The sequence below is a fragment of the Coffea arabica genome, chromosome 5e (genome assembly GCF_036785885.1).
Source record: "Coffea arabica cultivar ET-39 chromosome 5e, Coffea Arabica ET-39 HiFi, whole genome shotgun sequence".
Classification (NCBI taxonomy): Eukaryota; Viridiplantae; Streptophyta; class Magnoliopsida; order Gentianales; family Rubiaceae; genus Coffea; species Coffea arabica.
Window position 1 is genome coordinate 44,982,491 of NC_092318.1, and position 18,555 is coordinate 45,001,045.

Consider the following 18,555-nt stretch of genomic DNA (forward strand, 5'->3'; position numbering starts at 1 on the left):
TTGGTTAAGTATCAAACGAAAAGAGCAAATTATGAACCTTTGGATCGTCAAGCAATTTGAATTATTTAGTCTGTTTTGTATTTTTAGTTTTAAGTGCCTTTTAGCCTTGGAATTATATCCTAGGATTTCGCACTCTTTCTTTTATATTCTTTTTTTGTTATAATAAATTTGTTATCCTTTTACCCATAGATTAAATTTGCTATCCCTTTATTAACTATATAGACTAAGGGCGGAAGCCTGGTGTACACGTGGACGTGGTCGTCCTCCGCGTGGCGACTGGGGATTCGTTTGTTTGATGCTGGCGTGGAGCGGCTGCGTTGTTTATTTCCCCCCCCCCGGCTGTTTTCTTCTTTTCTTTTTTTCTTCTTGCTCGGTGGGAGGCTGGCTGAGGTCGTGGGTCACTTCTCTGCCACTTGCTCAGTCTCCTGTGTACCAACTCCACCAAGCTGAAGCTTTTCCTCCTTGTGCGGTATTCTTTGCAGCTCAAGTTTTACCCTCAAGTTTTACCCTCAACTCAAGTTTCACCTTGTACGACCCGTCTTTCGTTGGCCCTATTTGCCTGCATCCGTTAGGTTGGCTCCGTCAGGTGGTCGTTGCATCTCTCTTCTTCCTTTTTCGTTGCCACTGTTTAGCTCTGTTGTGGCCTTCTGGAGTTGCTGTCTTGAGCTTGCCACGTGCTCCAGCTGCTCCCACTCCCAACTTGCTGTTTGCCTTCCACTCTTGTACGCCTTCCCGCTCCGCTGCCCCGTCTTTCATTTTGTACTGTTTTCCTGCTCCTCAGTCCTGTCTCCATCTACTCCATCCTGCCTCCATCCTGCATCCATCTTCCCCCACTTACTTCTTCACCCACTTCCGCTTTCCCCTCACACAAAACTGTTCCTTTAGCTATCTTGCACGCCTTCTCCCACCTGCTCTGACCTCTTCCAACCTGACCTATTAGTTGACTGCCATCATGAACCATGGTGCTTCTCCTCTTGCCTGCTCGTCGAAGGCCGCTATTTGCCCTTTTGTTCCTGTTTTGGTGTTGTTGCTGCTCCTTGCCATTGCCCTCTTTGCTGCACCAGGTTATCTCCGCTGCTCTTTCGTTGCTCAGCTTCCACTCCCCCCCCACCCCCGCCCCGCCGCCGTCCCCCTCCCTCTCCCTCTCCCTCTGTCTCCCCGTGTTGTCCATTATAATTCCGGGCTGCCTCTGCTGCTTACACCCCTTTGCTTGCCAATATTTGGGCTCGGTCTTTCCCCCATACCGTTAATACCTCCTCCCAGGCCTACGATTGTCCTCGGATTGCCGCTGAACAAAACCCCCGTCTTGCCTAGCATTTTGTTGCCGGCACTGTGTTGTTCCCAGCTTTTGTTCTCTTTTCCCCCTGGACTGCGTTTAGTGCGCTGCTCGTGTGTTCCTTTTTGGTCCCTTTCCTTTCAGTTTATTCGCAGCTCTTTGTGCTTCTTATAATTGCTTCCCTTTTGTTATGTTCCCTGCTTTCCGCTATTTTCTTAACCTTTATGTCGCTTTTGCTTATGCAGGCCAACTTCGGCTCGCCCCTCTACCGTGTCCTCTCTTAGCCTCCGTTTACTGCTTAAGGTATTTTGTCTTCTGCTTGCTTTCATATCATGCTGGTGTGCTTTCATATTTACTCTTTCAGTTGCCTCGCTCGATTACATGCTCTGCTTGTTAACATATATAGTCTATGTGCGAATGCCAGGGTTCTCAATTGAGTTTTAATTGCTGACTTGGCATCTCCTTATTGGTGAATTGATGGTAGTTCCCCCGATCAATTGAGATGATGGATTCAATTGAGGACAAAATTGAGATTTCGCCTCCTTATTGGATGGACAGAGTTGCTGAGAATTCATTTACGCCGCTCACCGTGTCTCTTCTTCTTCGAAGCTATTTTCTCTCTTTCTTCTCTGGTTCCTTCTCCCTTGCTTCTCCTTTAATTAAACATTAAACAACAGTGCAAGACAAATCAGAGGTCATACATTGGTCTTCTTCTTGCAGGTTAAAGGGTATTTTCCTTTCTCTTTCTCTCTTAATTAGCCTAATTTTCATTTTTAATTTTTTTACAACCTTTCTCTATACAGCCTTTATTTTTTCCTTTTATTAAAGTAGTTATTTACGATCTATTTTGTTGCTATCGTTTTCTTTTCTATTGTTTGGATCTGTAGGTTTCCATGGTACTGGTTTCATTTTCTTGCTGAAGTATTTCTATCTATTTTATGCCTAATTTCTTCTTTCTTTTTTGCCATAATTATTTTGTTATTTTGCAGGTTTTTGTCGAAATTTTCTTTGACTACTCACTTTTCTTGACTGGTTGCAACCATTATCAGTATCACAAGTTTTATTTTCGGACCTTTATTTTCTCTTTTATTTTTTCTCTGAGATACGTTACAAATGGCTTGTAGATCTACTAGATTTTATTCTGTTCTCCGGAGGTGTCGTCTGCTCTTTTATTTTCTTAAATTTTTTTAGAACTTTAAAAAAAACTCAGTCTCTACGCATTTGGACCCATTTGGAATATTTCCTTTTTCTTTCTTATTCTTGAGCATCTGCTGAGTTGTTACGAGAGAATAGATGTTGAAAAAATTAGTTGAGCCGTAGTGTTTTTGCGCTATAAACAATCTTTGATCTAATTTAATCAATTTTGCTTAAGTTTTTGTCGGTGAATTAATCCGGAGAAAGGAATGAGTAGGAACCTTTTTTTTAACCCCTGGAGTAAGGTAAATTACTCCAAATTTAGTGCATAGTGTCTGGTTATTTCTTGTTTTGAGTCTTTTCCTGCCATTGTTGGGATTTTTTTGGTCTCTTGTTTTTGTATCCATGATGGCTTTATGTTCAATTCTGCTTAATTAGACTGAAACTGCTGTAATGGCTGGACTAATTTTATCAGCGTTGACTTGAAAATAGTACTTTTCTTGATAGGACTTATCAATATCTATCTTATGAATCTAAGTTGTACAAACTAACCAATTGCTTTTTACCTAGGGGCAGTTTTTGCTTAATACGACTAATATAAATGGTTTTGATGCTTGTAGGTAGTAAAACATTTGCCAAAGAAGAAGTCCCAAATATTAGATTTTTTGTACAGGCTAGAAGCGGTAAGTAAATTGCCATTTTTCTTAGAAATACTAAATTATGCATTTATTCTTGGCTACTTGTTCGTCTTTATGAAATCATTCAACTTTTTGAAATCAATTGAAGGAATAACTGGAAGATGCTATTGATGCTTAGTGTATGTGTTTTGGTGTTTGTGTGTGTGTGTGTATTTGAAATTTCTTTGACTTTGTATACCATAAATTTGGTTTTCCATCAGATAACATGTTCTCTAAGATTGCATATTTAACCAATCTAATCATTTCAAGCCAAATGACCAATTTTCTTGTTATGGGGAGTGTATTATATAATTTAGAGATGATATGCAGGCACAAAAGTTATTTGGCAGCAGATGGACTAAAATTGCAAGAGTTTAGGCAGTTAAAAATAGTTGTTAAACACAGAAAATGATCTGTTAATATTTTTCTTACATATTGCAAGAGTAGTCATATTTTGTACTTTGTCCTTTATTATTAGTTTCATCGTTGTATTATTTTTTAAAATTATTTATATATCATTCCAATTTTTTTTAAAATCAGTAGAATTCTAGAATCACTGGAACTTGGTTGAGGTCAAAAAGGAGTTGAGTGGTCATCAATGTATCAAAATTCTCATGTTTTTGGTGTTTTTGCTTCTTATTCTCAAATTCAGTGGTGACATTGGCTTTAAAAATTTACATCTCTTTCTTCTTCTTGAATAATGTATTAAATTATGTGAATAATGTATTTTCTGGTTTGACAAGTGCAAATATAGCAGATCATTTGTTCTCTCTTTTTGAGAACCATTGACCATTTTCCAAAATGGTAACTCTATATAATTGGAAAATATTATTGTTTATAATTTTGTTGGTATGGTCATTAAGAAACAAACAGTAAATTAAGGTTTTTATGCCGACGCTCTTATATCTTTTAACATTCTGTTCCCAGGTAAAACCATTTTATGGATTGCATTGTATTGACATAAAGAGGTATCGAAGACTGCTACTTTTGCTTAATGTTGAATTTTGCATACAAGTTCCGTGAAGGTAAGATGCTCTATCAACTCAGTGTGAAGTCTTGCCGCAAAAGAAATTTTTTTTTATTTTGTATCTGGGTTGGTTTCCCCATATAGGGAGGGTGATAGAACTTTCAAAATTGAATTTGAGGTGAGAAATGGGGCTGGCAATAGTTGGAATTTGACGAACTATTGTTCAGTATAGCATTGATTAGGACCTAGCATTTTGTTCGAATATTATGGATTGGGCTGAAATTTGACTATAGTTTCACTATAGCATTTATTAGGACCTAGCATTTTATTCGAATATTAGCAACCAAAAGAAAATTTTCTTAAAAATGGTTCATTTTGGTATGCATTCCAGATTACATCAGCTCCTTTCTTAAAGTTTGCGTTTCAGATTACATCAGCTTGAAATGTTTAGAGTCGATTCATTGTAAGTTGACAACATAAAATGGTTCACCTCATAAGGCCTTCAATATTAAATCTGCAACATTATACTTTTAAGTGGTATACCCTCATATAATCCACGGGAGTTTCAACTTTCTATTTGACTGGTTGTTTGACAGGTCGTCAGCCTGTGCAATAATAAAAACCTGCTCAGCTAAACTTAATTTCTGTAGATAGTGGTAAGCAGGGTCGAATCCACAGGGACTGGGAGTAATTATTTCTTTTCAAGTTCACAGTGACAAAGGGGGGTGTTTTTATCTCAGGGGTAACAATTTAAGCAATCCAACTAAAAGTAAAATAATAAAAATAAAATAGCCAACTAGAAATTAAATAACAATTTACTAAAATCAAATGAATGATAATTAAGGATCTAGCCAAGGAATAACTTCAGCAATGGTTCACCTAGTTGATCATTGAAGCAAAGGCAATTCCAATTATTCATCAATAAATAGGTTATAACTACCAAACAAGCGATGGCAGTCAACCCCTCCTTACTGTGTCGGTGATCAAGGTACGCCCGTTAATCACTGCTCTAATTGAGAAATAATCCTAGGTACGCCCATAGAATTTAATTCCCCAATTGCCTTACGTATTAGAGGAGCCCTATTCTAACCAAATAACGCACTACCAGGGTTATTTTAGATTAGCCCGCGTATTCCCCTGACACAAACCTAATCATGCCAGTTGCCACTATTTTAGAGCAATTAAACAATTACGGATTTAATGCCCTAATTGACAATAGATTATCCAATCAACTAATTATCTGGATCCAAGACAATCAATTAATTAAATAACCATAAGCATAGCAACCAAGAAATATGCGGATACCAATAAATAAAAGGAAAAGATTAAATTAAAACGATCTCACAATTTTTAGGCAAACCAGAGCCTCAGTTGTCCCTTGACTAGACAAAGGGGTTTAGCTCATTGCTGATGAGGAAAACCCATGTAAAATCAAAGCATCAGTCGCGGCCATAGTATAGAAATTTAGGAAACTTCAATTCAATCGAAGGAATAAAGCAAAGTAAGGTTACAAAGGATGATTTTGTCTTCAATGCTCCTGACTCACGTAGGAGGTAGCCACAAAAGATTCCAAGGAAAAGTCAAAAGCTTTCCACTACAAGACGAAGGAGACCAAACGGTCAAAGGAAAAGCTAAACTATAAAAATGGAAAAAACTAAGAGGGAAGCCAGCTCCCTACTGTGCGGCGGCTCCCCCAGGGGGAGGAAGAAGACTCCCACTTCAGCCCTTCGTTCCTCCTTTTAATGCTGCGCTCTGCGAATTACCAAAAAGGCCTTGTATCTTCTTGTTCCAAAAATGTCCTGAATGCCTGCTACTTGAACTCTTTCCTGATAACTGTCAAATCGGCACTTATTATGGTATTTTCGTTCTACTCCCTGAAATATATGTAAAATACTAAAAGTGAGTAGAATCCAGCAATTAATTCACATCGGGTCAGGTAATAGGGAAAATTAATAATAAAATAAATGATAAAATTACAACCTATCATTGTTTAAACAGTTAACGTCAACTTTGTTAGGGGATTACATTTTTATCTTTTATTAGAAATATGTTTTAATTTGAGTTTTTGAATTTCAAGTCATCACATACCCTTGTTCTTTCTTATAAAATGATGAAAACCAGTTAGATGACTCCAGTGTACTTGTTTTACAATATTGTCACATTTTTCAAATTTTCAAATCGCTCCTAAGATTCTTTTCATTGATCTTGTTTTAAATAATCACTTGTGATATGGTACTTCTGACAGAATTACGGGCTGAATTTCTAGGATGAAGAGTGCGAAAGTTGATTAACTACTTGAGATGACTGCTTTTTCGCTTTTCTCCTATACTGTCATGATCAAGACGCAAGATAATATCTTTCCAACCACGATCAGTGTGCATTTGACAGTTTGAATTTCTTTTTTTTTCTTAATTCTTGCCTCGGTGATGATTAGTAATCATCCAAAATTATTTATGTATAAATATATTTATGGGAACATCAACGATTGTCTAGGGATCAACTGGCCTCTTTACTTATTCGATAATTCCTTTCTCATATTTTTTTTTCTATGATAGCGTTATTGCGTTCAACTGAATTGTGTTTTTCTTCAATTAGGAAGTGTTTGGCTTCAACAATTTATCACAGTATTAGATGACAGCATCCTTAATTTTGTACAATGCAAAGCTATGGTTCCAACCTACCTTTTGTAAATTTATGGTTGATTTTGATACACATACAAAGCTGTGGCTATAAAGCACGTGCTCCGTCTCATACCATTGCATCTTCTCAAACAACTACAGGTCTCTCTAGACATCCACAAATCACACTATTTTTATCTTTAAGAGTCATGGTCATATGAGTTCTATATCTCAAGATATAGCTATGTTATTGGGAGAGCTCCCGATATTAAGGATTCAACTCTATTGAACATATTACACTACTAATCATCACCACTTTCATGCCTACTAATCATCACTGCTTTTCCGTATTGCACTATTAAATACATTACATTACTCATTTTCCAATCTTCTTATTACTTTTCCTCAAATTTTAATTATCAATATACTTATTCAAAACATAATCCTGAATTCATCTTTATTATTTTAATTCATCAGGATTACAATATTTCAAAAATATATCGGACATTAGTGGGCATAATTCCATTCATCCACCGCGCGATGCGCGGTGATCTCCTCCTAGTACCTAGATATAGGTCAATTCGACTGAACCATGTGCTTTATTTGCTATATTATTATTTTTATTGGGTTGCCAAAAATCCTCTTACTTTTATTGGTCAATTGCTTGGAATCAGACCCGACAAATTCTGCATGGAGTCTCGGGAAAAGGTACTTGCTTATAAATACTCTTGGTAGATCAACTTGCGTTTCCTTTATGTGATTTTATTCCCATCACAAGACCTTTTGACCAGGAATACCAATAGTGTTTTCAGACCTGGATTATCTGACTAACTGGATCTAAAAGATGGATCAAAACGACTTTCACACTCTTAGGTTCACATTGCTCAAGTAATGATTTTATTCTAATAACTAATTGAAACACAAAATCATTGCCAGCTAGACGTAACCATGATACACAAACAAGAATATGATACTGCGCACCACTCTGTGGTTCAACTCAATGGAATCAAACAATTCTGTATTTGGTTTTTGGTGCTCGAAGTTCGGTCAGCCAAAAAAACCAGTCATGTGAAAAGCATATGATTTCGTGAACTGACCAAATTACCAATCTCTTGCTATTTATAATCTCACCACGAAAGTTTTGAACCATAACAAAATAGTCAATATGAGCTCTCGATAATGTGCATATTATGAGAACATTAACAAATTAACAGGTTCATTAATAATTTTTCATATTCTTAGTAAGTATTATAAGGAGCCAATAAAAATCAAAGGTTATAATGAGCAAGTTGTTGAAACTATTTAGACAAAAAAAAGTGTCAAAGATAAACAAATGAAAATAGAGTCCTACTAATTTTTAGCACTTCCCGAAAGATAATAAACAGCATGCACTGGTTCAATTTTCTATGACCTGCTGACGCTATATAAGTCCAGGTTTTTTGGGTCAATAATTCAGCTACAAAATTATTCCTTATGAATAAATAATATATCTAGTTGTGAGTATATATACTAGCAACAACGGAGGAAATTTCCACATCATAAGAGTTTTAAGAAAAGGTCCCAAATAGTCAAGGTTTTGGAAAAAAAATTCAATAAATGTGATTTCTAAACGATACAGTCATACGTTATTTAAGTAATATCTACCTATATAAATTGTAAAAAAAAATTTATAAATGCATCATGTGATAAAAAAAAAAGATTGCATTTCACTAAATGCGCTTTCCACAGTTTGAGAAAAAGTTTAAAAAAAAATATTACCCTTTGAAAATTTTTCTTAAAATGTCTCACTTTTTTGGAATTCAAAATCCAGAAAGAGTTGAGCACTTGATTAAACGTGTATACTGTTGTAGCCTAATTGGCTTGTCAAACATTCTGACTGAAAATAAGGAAATATAAATGTTCTAGCAGAGGAATTCATTACTTTTTCACCTGTGAAATTGTGAAATTTCTTATACTTTCCCTTTTTTTTTTCTGGGCAAAACTGTGAAAGTAAACTGTGAAAAGAAGCGCAAGTTGCTCGACAAAAGCGAAAACTTTAGCGAATAAAAGTAGGATTGATTGACTTTTCACATCTCAAAACAGAACCGGTGGAGTCCACATATTAAGATGAAATAATGCCAGTGAGGAGCCCAATAATTCAGTAGCCCTCCACTGCTTCTGCAATAGAAAGGATAAATAACTATATCCAGCCAAGAATAGGTATAAAGAAAGATTTATATCAGCCAGATGTGAAATACTTTATATATTTGCAACAAATCTGCAAAGAAAAGGCCAAATTAGCCCACCAGGTCCAGCACCAGCCCTCCCAACTGGGCAATGACAGACCCTCTTTACCAGCCCTCCCAATTGGACTGTGCACAAATTCTCTCGACAACCTCGATCTAACTTCTTCTGAGCTCCGAGCTTTCTAGTTTCTGAAAGAGAGATATGTACAACTTTTTTCATCATTCCTAGCCATATTCATTGACTTACTTCATCTCTAAATTTAACTCATCTTCCTTTCGTTAAATGGCCTCCAGTTGTCTTACTTGCATTTCAGCCATCTTGGATGATCTGCAGTTGCTGGAGGATCTGTGTCCTAAAACTCGAGTTTGGGAGGACGAGTTCACTGACTTGAGGACAGCAAAAATATTTCTAGGAACTTTCAGACCATTTCTTCTATCTGTGAGAAAGTGGGGCGATGATGATGATGCAAATCTAGGAGCACTGGTTGCTAGGATGAAAGATTTCATTTCCAAACTGGGGCAGGCGATTCACGAGTTCTATCTTACTAGTGTGGAAGAAGGATATCGTATGGACCTTGCTATATATTTCCTCGATGGTCTAGAAGAAGAAGCGTCATCTCTCGTAGAAGAAATCGAGGATTTAGACAGCTCATCAAGGTTGTCTAGCAAGTCCCTGGTAAAGAAAGATGACCTAATGGATGTCATGAACTCTCTTCTGGAGAGCCTCCGGAACATCGGCTTAATAGATGTCTTAGAAGATGATGAGAAGCTAACATTCTGGAAAAACTTCATCTGTTTTGTTACACTTCATGGCATCGATGATGGGCAATTGGGACCTTTACTGACACACACCAAATCTGTCGCTGTCAACGCAGCACTCAACTATCTCAAGTGGAGCCTTTGCAAATTCACGTTAAAAGGCGATCCTGTTTGGAACCTGCTGCCGAAGATCATTCCTGTAGAACCTGAAGTGCATAGGACTTGTTTCCAGGCCCTGATTGCTTCAAAGAAATCAAGACAACAATACGAGAAAAAAGATGAGCACATATTCAGAGTCTTCATCGATTCTCTCCTAATCTATCTTTGGGAGATACTAAAGACTGGAGCTTGTGTTATGATGTCTTTGAAGGATCGATTGAAAATGGTTTATGATGGGTTGAGGTCCTTGAGAATCATTCTCAAGGGGAACCCCGACGTGTTTGATCAGAAAATGAGAGATCTTACTGGACTCCTCCTCTGTGATTCAGGACTTGTTATTTTTTCCCTTTCTCTCAACGAAATTAAAGATGGATCAGTCAAGGAAATGGATCTGGAGTCTTTTCATGATTTCCTGAAAAGGATAAAGCTTATCAAGGCAATAGTTGCAGAGATATATCCAGAAACATCACCATCATCCAAGTTTCCCAGGACTAATGAGTTGGGATTTATCGATTTTCTTCTAAAATATATCGGAGATTTGACAAATCCTGATGCTCGTTCAGTTGCTCTTTCAAACTATCCAATTCAAGCAATCCAAGAAGAACTTGTTTACTTGCGCTCCTTCTTGGGAAGAATTGTGGAATTGCGCAATGAAGATCAGGAGCTTCAAGCACTTTGGGATCGTGTTGTTGAGGTGGCATACAAGATAGAATTTCTTATCGACTCCTTGTTGGTTGGAGACATTCTAGATTCTTCTTCAACCTCATTTGATTCCGTTGAAGAAGAAATTAAGATTATCAAAGCTGCGGCCTTGAACATTTTTGATAAAAAAACACTTGATCTCAATGTTAAGGAAGCTACCAAGAGACCAAATAACATGCCATCACAGGGAAGCATGCCAATAATCAATGACATGATCGTGGGATTGGAGGATGAGGCAACCTCAATAATCAATCGACTCACAAGAGGATCCTCCCTTCTGCAAATTGTCCCCATTGTAGGTATGCCAGGACTTGGCAAGACAACTTTAGCTAAAAAAGTTTACAATAATTCTTTAGTTACGTCGCATTTTTATAGACATGCTTGGTGTACTGTCTCTCAAGTGTATCACAGAAAAAATCTGTTACTTGAAATTTTGACTTGTATTCACTCCAAACTTCCTGAGAAATTTTCTGAGATGTGTGAAGAAGATTTGGCTGCAGAAGTCAGAAGAGGTCTGCTAAGGACTAGATATCTCATTGTTTTGGATGATATATGGGACGCTGAAGCATGGAAGGGATTGGAAGCATCATTCCCTGACAATCAAAACGGCAGTAGAGTGATCGTGACAAGTCGAAAGTCTGATATTGCTACTTTGAGAGATGAACTTGATGAAGGGCCTCATTTCCTCCGTCCGCTGACTCCTGATGAGAGCCGGGACTTGCTAAACATGAAGTTATTTCCTGGAAATGATTTGCCTCCGCCAGAATTATGCGAACTGCAAATGAAAATCGTGGAAATGTGTCGAGGACTGCCACTTACAATCGTCATTGTAGCTGGAATTCTGGCAAATGAGAACCAACGTCGTCGGAAAGAACTTGTGGACGGTTTAAGTTCAAGAATCGTCTCTAGTACAGAACAATGCTCTGCTGCAATAGAGTTGAGTTACAAGAACCTACCAGAAAATTTGAAGCCATGCTTTCTATACTTCGGAGCATTTCCAGAAGACCATGAACACACTGCTGAGAAGTTGATTTGGTTATGGGGCGCTGAAGGATTTACCCAGAAAACTCAGTTCAAGAGTGCAGAGGATGTGGCAAATGATTTCTTAATGGATCTTATCCACAGAAGCTTGGTCATTGTTTCCAAGAAAAGATCCATTGGCGGTGTCAAAGCTTGTCGCGTTCATGATTTGCTACATGAGTTTTGTGTGACAAAAGGCAAAGAAGAAAATTTTCTGCAGCTGGTGCGTGGGTATGATGAGATATATACTTTCAGAGTGCCACGCAACCTACGCCGCCTATGTATCAACTCTAACCCAGAGCACTTTTGCAAGTCCAGGTTATTTGCTCCCACAATCCATTCTCTAATACACTCCGGTCGAGGTAAAAGGCACCGACGTTGTGGATCATCCATTTTTGGTATCTTCAAACTTGTTAGAGTGTTAGAATTGAGCAACATAAATGTAGGTACTACTTTTCCTAGAGAACTAGAATTACTGGTTCAATTGAGGTACTTGGCAATTCTAGGACATATGAGCTCAATTCCATCTTCTATAGCCAATCTCTTGCATTTGGAGACTTTCATTGTGGAAACATTTGATCGGACTGTTTTACTACCTGATACTGTATGGAATCTGAAGAAGCTAAGGCACTTACAAATAAAGGACAACTACAGTGTTAGTTCATTTTTTTTACCCACAGACAATCTTGACACAGCTGCAATCTTGACAATCTTGACATACCTTCTCCGGTTTATCTCTTTCTTCTTGGGCAATCGTCCGCAAGGTATTCATTAAAATTCCTAATATCCACAAGCTGAAATGCATTCTCGTTGCGGGTAGTGAACATAATTGGGTGTCAGCAGACAACATTCTAGTACTTGACTTTCTAAGTGGCCTAGAATCACTGAATCTGATGTTCAATCATTATGCACGTCCTCCAAATCCATGCTAGTTTGAGTTTCAATTCCCTTTGGCAATTAGAAAGTTGACTCTATCCAATTTTCGTTTCCCTTGGAGCAAAATTTCAGCGATCGAAAATCTTCCCAATCTGGAGGTTCTCAAATTACTTGATCGAGCCTTCAAGGGGGAAATATGGAACATGGAAAAAGAGGGCTTCCCTAAAGTAAGATTCCTGAAAATAGATGACTTGGATGTTGGCAAGTGGACTGCCTACGAGGGCGTGGACTGTTTTCCAAGTCTACAGAAACTAGCATTGATAAGCTGTCGCTCTTTAAAGGAGATCCCTTCTTGTTTGGGGAGTTCGACTCTTGAAATTATTGAGGTGTCTCATTGTCCCTTCTCTGCAAGTTTTATAGAGCCACTTCAGGAAGAACAAATGGACTTAGGAAATACTGATCTGAAGATCCTTATTTCATAAGGTGGACTACTAATCTTCTCAAGTATCTTTGGTTTGGGCAGCCACTTTTACTCCTTTTACCTGTTTTTTTTTTCCTAGTCCTTTACTTCTGTACTGCTACTGGCTTTGCTGTATCAGTGTAGCATCAAGATCAGTTAATTAGGTTGCTTTAATGTTTCCTATCCTGTCTCAAGCTGTGTGGTGGAATCATTCCCAGGAATCGTGTTGTTTTTGAAGATTGAAATGAATGAAGCAGCTATCTTTTTTCCCCCCTAAGATTTTAGTTATGGTTCCAAGAGTGTTTCACGCATTCTGTAAGTTAATACTACTGCTTAGCTACATAATGTTACAAATTTATTGCCTTTCCACGCCATTAGTAATTTGTTTCGAATGCCAAGTCATCAAATCAGGATAAGAAGAATCACTAATGTTGTCTAGCACCCTAGCCCAAAGGCCAATAACTTTTATTTGCTTTGTTATTGTTTTTATTGAATTACTAAGAACCCTATTGTTCTTGTTGGTCACTTTTCTGAAATTAGACCTAACAAACTAGTATTAGAGTTTCAGATTTTGGGTGCGGCAATGATGACGATAATAGACTATCAATATCAATTCCGAAACATTAATTTAAAGCTATAGAGAGTAAAGAAAAATCTCGCGTTGGAGTTCAGTTGAGTTTTGAAGAGAGTTATTTGACCCATTGAAACCCACTGAGGATTTTATGAAAAAAGTGGAGCAAGATTACTACGTTCGATATTTTAACTCATTGTGATCTATTGAACCTTTTGTAAATTTTGACCCATTGGGACCGGTTGAACTTTTTACATCTTGGCTCGTTGGTGGGTCTTTGAGGTCTGTTAGCACTTTTGTGGTTCATTGGGATTCGTTAGGACTTTATGGAGATGGTGAAACATGTTTGCTATTTATCGATATGAGATACACACCAAGATAGAGATTTGTTGAGTTTGTTATTGTATCCCACATGGAAAGTTTTATAAATAAATCTCTCTTTTTAGTGATTATAAATACAATGGATTTAAGTGAATTTAAATATGTTAAGGGCAGCTGTGCAAGTGTCTTATGCACTAATCCAAAAGAGTTTTAGGAAACCGACACTCCAATCTAAGAGGAGTTTTGGTTAGGTATCAAACCAAGAGAGTAAATTATAAATCTTTTGGACCCGTCAAGCATTTTGTATTATTTAGTCTCTTTTATGTTTCTGGACTGTTAAGCATTTTATATTATTTAGTCTCTTCTTTATTTTCAATTTTAGGTGACTTTTAACCTTGGAATTATTTCCTATGATTTCGTATTTTCTTTTTTATACTCTCTTTTTATTATAATAAATCTGCTACTCTTTCGTCCGTGAATTAAATCTGCTGTCCCTTTACCCGTGAATTTAAGTCAATTCGACCAAACCACGCGTTTTATTTGTCTTATTATTATCTTTATTGAATTTTCAAGAATTCTTTCATTTTCATTGGTCAATTTCTTGGAACCAAACCTAACAAATTCTGCTTGGTGTCTTGGAACCAAAACACCAAAACTTGCTTTTCTTTTTTGTGCACTTGCTTATAAATACTCTTTGGTAGATCAACTCGCGTTTCTTTTTTGTACTTTTATTCCCATCGCAAGAACTTTTGACCAGGAATACCAGAAGTGTTTTCCGACCAGGATCATCTAACTGACTGACTAACTGGATCTAAAAGATGGACCAAAACGACTTTCACAGTCTTAGGTTCACACTGCTCGCGTCATGATTTTATTCTAATAACTAATTGAAACACAAAATCATTGCCAGCCAGACGTAACCATGATACACAAACAAGACTATGATACTGCGCACTACTCTGTGGGTTCAATTCAATAGTGCTCGAAGTTCGGTCAGCCAAAAAAACCAAGTCATGTGAAAAGCATATGATTTCGTGAACTGACCAAATTACCAATCTCTTGCTATTTATATAATCTCACCATGAAAGTTTTGAACGACAATAAAATAGTCAATATATATGAGCTCTCGACAATGTGCATAGTATGAAAACATTAACAAATTAACCTGCTGACTCTATATAAGATCAGCTTTTTGGGTCAATAATTCAGCTACAAAATTATTCCTTATGAATAAATAATATATCTACTTGTGAGTATATATACTCGCAACTATGGAGGAAATTTCCAAATCATGAGAGTTTTAAGAAAGGGTCCCAAATAGTCAAGGTTTTGAAAAAAAAATTCAATAAATATGATTTCTAAACGATGCATTCGTACGTTATTTAAGTAATATCTGCGTACCTATACAAATAGTAAAAAATTTTTATAAATGCATCATGTGAAAGAAAAAAAAATGGATTTCACTTATTGCGCTTTTCACAATTTGAGAAAAAGTTAAAAAGAATATTACCCTTTGAAAATTTTTCTTAAAATGTCGCACTTTTGGGAATTCAATATCCAGAAAGAGTTGAGCACTTGATTAAACGTGTAATTGTTGTAGCCTAATAAGCTCGTCAAACATTACTGACTGAAAATAAGGAAATATAAATATTCATTACTTTTTCACCTGTGAAATTTCTTATACTTTCGTTTTTTTTTTGGGGTAAAACAGTGAAAGAAAGCTTGGGAGCAAGTTGCTCGACAAAAGCGAAAACTTTAGCGAATAAAAGTAGGATTGATTGACTTTTCACATCTCTCAAAACAGAATCGGTGGAGTCCCAGTTGTACAGCCAGTTGCAACAAAGTTTCTGCAAAGAAAACGCCAAATTATCCCCCCCAGGTCCAGCACCAGCCTTCCCAACTGGGCAATGACAGACCCTCTTTACCAGCTCTCCCAATTGGACTGTCACAAATTCTCTCGATCTAACTACTTCTGAGCTCAGAGCTTTCCTAGTTTCTGAAAGAGAGATCTGTACAACTTTTTTCATCATTCCTAGCTGCAGAGGCCCCGTTCTGGGCCCGGACACGTGGCAGCCCAGGAATAGCCGAGCTGGGCCTTGGCCCTCAGACCCCTGGCAGCAGCCCTGGGCTGCACCGACTAGGGCTCCCAGAGGAGGCGAGGGTCCATCCCGAAGAGGTCGGGGATAATCCCCCTGAGTGCGGGATACCGACTATTCCGGGCAAGTCCCGAAACGTACGGAGGTCGGGCTCCCCCACAGGTATAAATAATAGCAGACATCAACTGTACAAGGTACGCTCACTATTGGCAATTCACCCCCGACCGTCAATACCTCCCGTGAACCCATACTCACCGGAAAATTAACTTGACCGTCGGAGTGCCCTCGGGGACTACCCTCGGGCCCCCTTTGTGAGATCACCTTTGTTTGTTTTGCAGGCTTAGGATCAGCTCTTCCATCAGCACCCCGAGATCATCAGTTCAGCTCGGTCCGGGGAAGTTCCGTGCTTCTTCAGTTGGCGCCGTCTGTGGGAACCGTAAGGTAAGTGAGATTGTGTTGATGGCCAGGACGCGATCCAAGCGCACGGTAGAGAGCACCGGCCCTGGGGGCGGTGAGGGGTCCCAGCGAAAGGAGGCTGAGGCGTCTCGGGGCGCCGGGGGATCAGCCCTTTCAGGGGACCGGAGGCAGCAGATCTTTCAGTTCGTGACAGAGAATCTCCCCATGCTGGAAGATATAATCCGACAGGCGAAGGAGGGAGATGGGGCTAGGGGTGCGCAGGCCTCCAAGGCCAAGGGGAAGGAGAAGGAGTCACCCCCTGACCCTTCGGAGGAGGAGTCACGAGACCAGCCCCCTAGGAGGAAACGACCTCGGACTCCACCTCGCCCGCGAGCCTCGGAGGTCGGAGACAGCGAGAGGTATTCTCGCGGCCGGTCCGCGAGGAGCCGTCCCAGAGACTCCTCCCCACGGAAGTCCACAAGGAATGGGTTCGAGCGTTCCCCTGCTCGGTCCGTCAAGGGCCGACCCCGCGACCCCCTTTATCTGGAACCTGCCCGGGATGAGCTCGAGCAGATCTTGAGGCCACGGCCGTACGAGGACAACTACGCAACCTCGCCCTTTACCCGGGGGATAGAGGACTACCCGCTATCCCGGAGGTTTAAGATTCCGAGCATCGAGATGTACGATGCCTCTACAGACCCGGAAGACCACCTTTCGGTCTTCCTGACACATATGCGTCTGCAAACCGCCGCGGACGAAATCCGCTGCAAAACTTTCCCTATGTTCCTGAAGGGGAAAGCTTGGCTCTGGTTCCAAGGCCTGAAGCCGGGGTCTATACGGAGTTTTCCCGAGCTGGCTCCGCAGTTTGCAGCTCAGTTCGTCTCCTCGAAGGTTTACGCGAGAAACGCAACCCACCTGATGTCCATCAGACAAAGGCCTGACAAGTCGCTGAGGAACTTCATGACCCGCTTCAATGCGGAGAGCTTGCAGGTCAAGGACAAAGACGAAAAGGTGGTAATGGCCGCCTTCACAAACGGGCTCCGGGTAGAAGAGCTCTTCTACGATCTGGCCAAGAAGCCTCCCGTAAGCCTGGAGGAGCTCCTACGCAGGGCGCACGAGGCCGCTAATGCGGAGGAGGCAGGTCGCCTGAAGAAAGAATCAGATCGGGAGCTCGGAGATCGGAAGGGTCGGACAAACCCTCCAGAGGGCAAGGACGCCCCGGCCAAGAAAAATGTCTTCGACTGGCTCTCGAAGGAGAAGGCCCCTGCTCCGCTGCCTCTCCCAAAGAAGACCTACACCCCTCTGACACGGCCCAGAGCACAGATCTTGGCTGTTATGGAGGCGGAAGGGCTGGGAGATCGGCCGCCCAAGATGGGAACGCCCCGGAACAAGAGGAACCAGGACTAGTACTACGCCTTTCACCGCGACGTCGGACACAACACGGAGGGATGTTGGGCCCTGCGTAAGGAGATCGAGGACCTGATCCAGCGAGCCTTTCTAGGGCGGTTCGTACGCCGACCAGGTGGGGAGCCCGGGCGCAACCACTACGGAGATAGGAACGGGGGACAGCGTCGCGACCGCCCAGAGCGGCGTGACTCTCCTCGGAACCACTCCCCCGACCTGGACGGCCAGAACCTAGCGGGGGTGATAAACACCATCGCTGGGGGCCCCACGGGCGGAGACAGTCACACAGCTCGGAAGAACAAGCGACCTCCCCTCGAGGGGGACGACTCCTTGAAGCGTTTGCGCATGGATGAGGAGATCACCTTTGGGCCGAGGGATGCGGTCCCCCTAGCATCCGGGAACCACGAGGCCATAGTGATAGACGTGGTCACCAACAATTTCCGGGTGAAGAAAGTGTATGTCGACCAGGGTAGCGCGGTCGACATTATGTTCTATCGGGTGTTCAAGGAGCTCGGGTTGAAGGACGACCAGTTGACCCCGGTCCGAACGCCACTGGTGGGCTTCACCGGACCACCCATTCATCCGGAGGGAATGATCTCCCTGATGGTCACGGTAGGGCAGGCCCCCAAATGCCGGACTATCCCTGTCAATTTCGTGGTGGTCAGGCAGCGATCTTCGTACAACATGTTTCTGGGTCGGCCAGCTCTGAACGCCCTCCGAGCTATCCCATCCACCCTCCACCTGAGTGTTAAGTTCCCCACTCCAGGAGGGATAGCCGAGGTGCACGGTGATCCAGAAGTGGCCAGAGCTTGCTACTTGGCCACGCTCCGTGGGCAGGAGAAAGTGGTCGCCCAGACGACCTGTTTGGAGCCCTACATCCCGGGGGACGAGGCC

General features: G+C 40.6%; 1 protein-coding gene and 1 long non-coding RNA gene across 5 annotated transcripts; both read left to right on the top strand.

The window, feature by feature from the left end:
- The first annotated feature begins 349 nt into the window (after nt 1–349).
- Nucleotides 350–7,214, top strand: LOC113743485 (uncharacterized). Of its 4 annotated transcripts, none has more exons than XR_011814313.1 (6): nt 350–1,064; nt 1,522–1,579; nt 1,701–2,004; nt 3,031–3,093; nt 4,015–4,112; nt 7,150–7,214. It is a non-coding gene; the product is annotated as an uncharacterized lncRNA (long non-coding RNA). The 4 variants fall into 4 exon arrangements; XR_011814314.1 differs by lacking the exon at nt 7,150–7,214 and adding an exon at nt 6,300–6,704; XR_011814312.1 differs by lacking the exon at nt 7,150–7,214 and having other exon boundaries at nt 4,015–6,704.
- Nucleotides 7,215–9,180: 1,966 nt separating this feature from the next.
- LOC113687505 (putative late blight resistance protein homolog R1A-3) lies at nt 9,181–12,895 on the top strand. Its single transcript, XM_027205103.2, has 2 exons — nt 9,181–12,301; nt 12,546–12,895. Exons 1-2 carry the CDS (start codon nt 9,181–9,183, stop codon nt 12,893–12,895), a joined length of 3,471 nt encoding a protein of 1,156 aa, XP_027060904.2.
- Nucleotides 12,896–18,555: the final 5,660 nt, after the last annotated feature.